Below are 2,086 nucleotides of genomic sequence, written 5' to 3'. Positions count from 1 at the left end.
CCCAGGGCCCAGGTACCTCACCCTTGCGGCACAGGGCCAGCTGTGGCAGCTTCCCATGGGTCAGCTCATGCCGGAGATCCACCACCCAGATGGGGATGTCCACCTGGAAGAACGGCCATGGGTGTTACCCACAGTCCCCACTGTGTGACCCCACAACTGCCTGCAGCCCTGCCAGGCTGCAGAGAACCTCCTCACCTGAGTGGGAACAGCCTTTTCCAGGCTGGTCCTGCACCACAGCCCCCCAGCTTCCCACTACAAGGGTGGGCTGAGATTCCCCTCCTCTCTGATGCCACTGCTCCTGTGGCCTAGGATCCATACAAACTTGGGAATTTACAGGTGAAATTCTTACATATTACTTGCACCAACAGATGTCATTTTAGACAGAGGTGCTATGTGTAATATAGTGAAATACTGCAAAGCAATTATTCTGGATGACAGATCAAAGACACAAATCATATCATATAAAATACCCAAATCATACACACTTTAAGTAGCATGGAATTTTTTGCGACTTTCCTAAGGACAACTAACTACGCAAGACCTTTATTTTTAAGCTTGACCAGCTTTAAAAGGTGAGAAAGCAACACATTTCTTAAAAGTCAAGCCAAAAAAAAATGAATTCACCATTCTCACAGATGGGCCCCAAACAAAGCTGCATATGTAGGAGAGTCTCAAATACTGCCTATTATTTACTGTCAAAACTTGCGGTTTGGACCCCGATGCTCAGTGAAGCTGGCAATAAAAGGACTCCAGTTAGTCCTGCTACTACAATTACACCATGAACATCCCCTCCTCCACACACAAGCTCATCACAAGCTAGAGACACAAGAACAAAATGCCTGCAAATGGGATTAAGTGCTTTTATGTATAACATTGCTTGTCAAAGACCAGAATTTATAAATGACAGATTTAGCTTTTTTCCTGTATCTCTGTAGTGAAGAAACAAAAATGTGTGGTGTATATGTCAAGTGGGACTTTTGCTCACACATAATTAAAAAACACTTTAATCATCAGCAGCCTTTGTTACTCCCAATCTGACTTTAAAGAATAAAGTTTTAGATGTAGTTACATCAGGCTTCTTCAAAGCTTTGCAGTAGGAAAGAACTAGTATGTCTATCCATTATTTTGATTACAAAATAATGACCCCCCAGAACACCCAGTATTCTTGATAGGCAATGAATATGCTCTCTATACATACATCAATTAATATTTACCTCTCTGGCTAATTGTCTCAGAGGAATGCTGACCATTTTCTGTTTCCTTTCTGTGATCAAGTTGACAAACCTGGGTGCAGTTTATAGAAAAGACAAACAACCATCAAGACCTGCATAGAAACTTGGAACCCCAGAAACAAATTCCCCCATGTGCTGTACAACACAGAAGGCCCAGAGACGCAAATGAAATCAGACTGCTGAATACCACTCTGCATCCAGGTCTCCCCCTCTCACAGCACACAGGCCTTCAGTGCCTACCTTACAAGAGCCAGCCCATAAGAGAGGATGAGCTCATGTGACTTTAATCTGCCAGATGAATCCAGGACCTTGCAACGAATCAGTTCAGCAGTGCAATCCACTGCAAGAGGCATTTTGGGACCATACCTAGAGGTTAAAGAAAAACAGCTGAACAGTCTCACAAAAGTACATTCTTTTTGCAGAAAGCCTGGTTTTCTGGCTACGTTTTGGGCCTCTCTGGTACACAACAGCCACAGAAAAGGCATGCAGAAAGACAGCACCAAAGGCTCCTTCCAGAAGGCTTTTTGTTGGAACAGAGGCAAGTGTGTTCTCACTGCTAAGCACATACACAAGGCAAGATGCCATACCTGGAGTGCTCTTGTGTATGGATGCAGCAGAATAATCACAGAAATCATAGAAAGGTCTGGGCTGAAAGGGACCTTAAAGATCATCTAGATCCAACCCTCCTGCGCAGGCAGGGTCATCTCCCACTAGCCCAGGTTGCTCAGCGCCCCAACCAACCCGGCCTGGGGCCTTGGATGTGCTCGCTGCAGACTCTGCCTTGAAAACCCCGCCCGTGAGGCCGAGGGCCCGCAGGGGTCCCGCCTCCCCTGCTGCGCACACGGAGCCCGCTC

At 46.2% G+C, this 2,086-nt stretch overlaps 1 protein-coding gene across 1 annotated transcript in view; it reads right to left on the bottom strand.

Annotated features, from left to right (window-relative positions):
• LOC104387848 (ribosomal biogenesis protein LAS1L-like) overlaps nucleotides 1-2,086 on the bottom strand; it is a 5,852-nt gene that overhangs the window by 552 nt on the left and 3,214 nt on the right. Inside the window, exons 2-4 of the mRNA XM_009996641.1 lie at nucleotides 1,473-1,598; nucleotides 1,215-1,284; nucleotides 17-103 (exon numbers count right to left, since the gene is read on the bottom strand). Of these exons, the coding sequence (XP_009994943.1) occupies nucleotides 17-103; nucleotides 1,215-1,284; nucleotides 1,473-1,598 (283 nt within the window). The remainder of the gene's footprint in view (nucleotides 1-16; nucleotides 104-1,214; nucleotides 1,285-1,472; nucleotides 1,599-2,086) is intronic.

The sequence above is a fragment of the Chaetura pelagica genome, unplaced genomic scaffold (genome assembly GCF_000747805.2).
Source record: "Chaetura pelagica isolate M959 unplaced genomic scaffold, ChaPel_1.0 scaffold103, whole genome shotgun sequence".
NCBI lineage: Eukaryota > Metazoa > Chordata > Aves > Apodiformes > Apodidae > Chaetura > Chaetura pelagica.
This window is presented reverse-complemented; position numbering and strand designations above follow the sequence as displayed.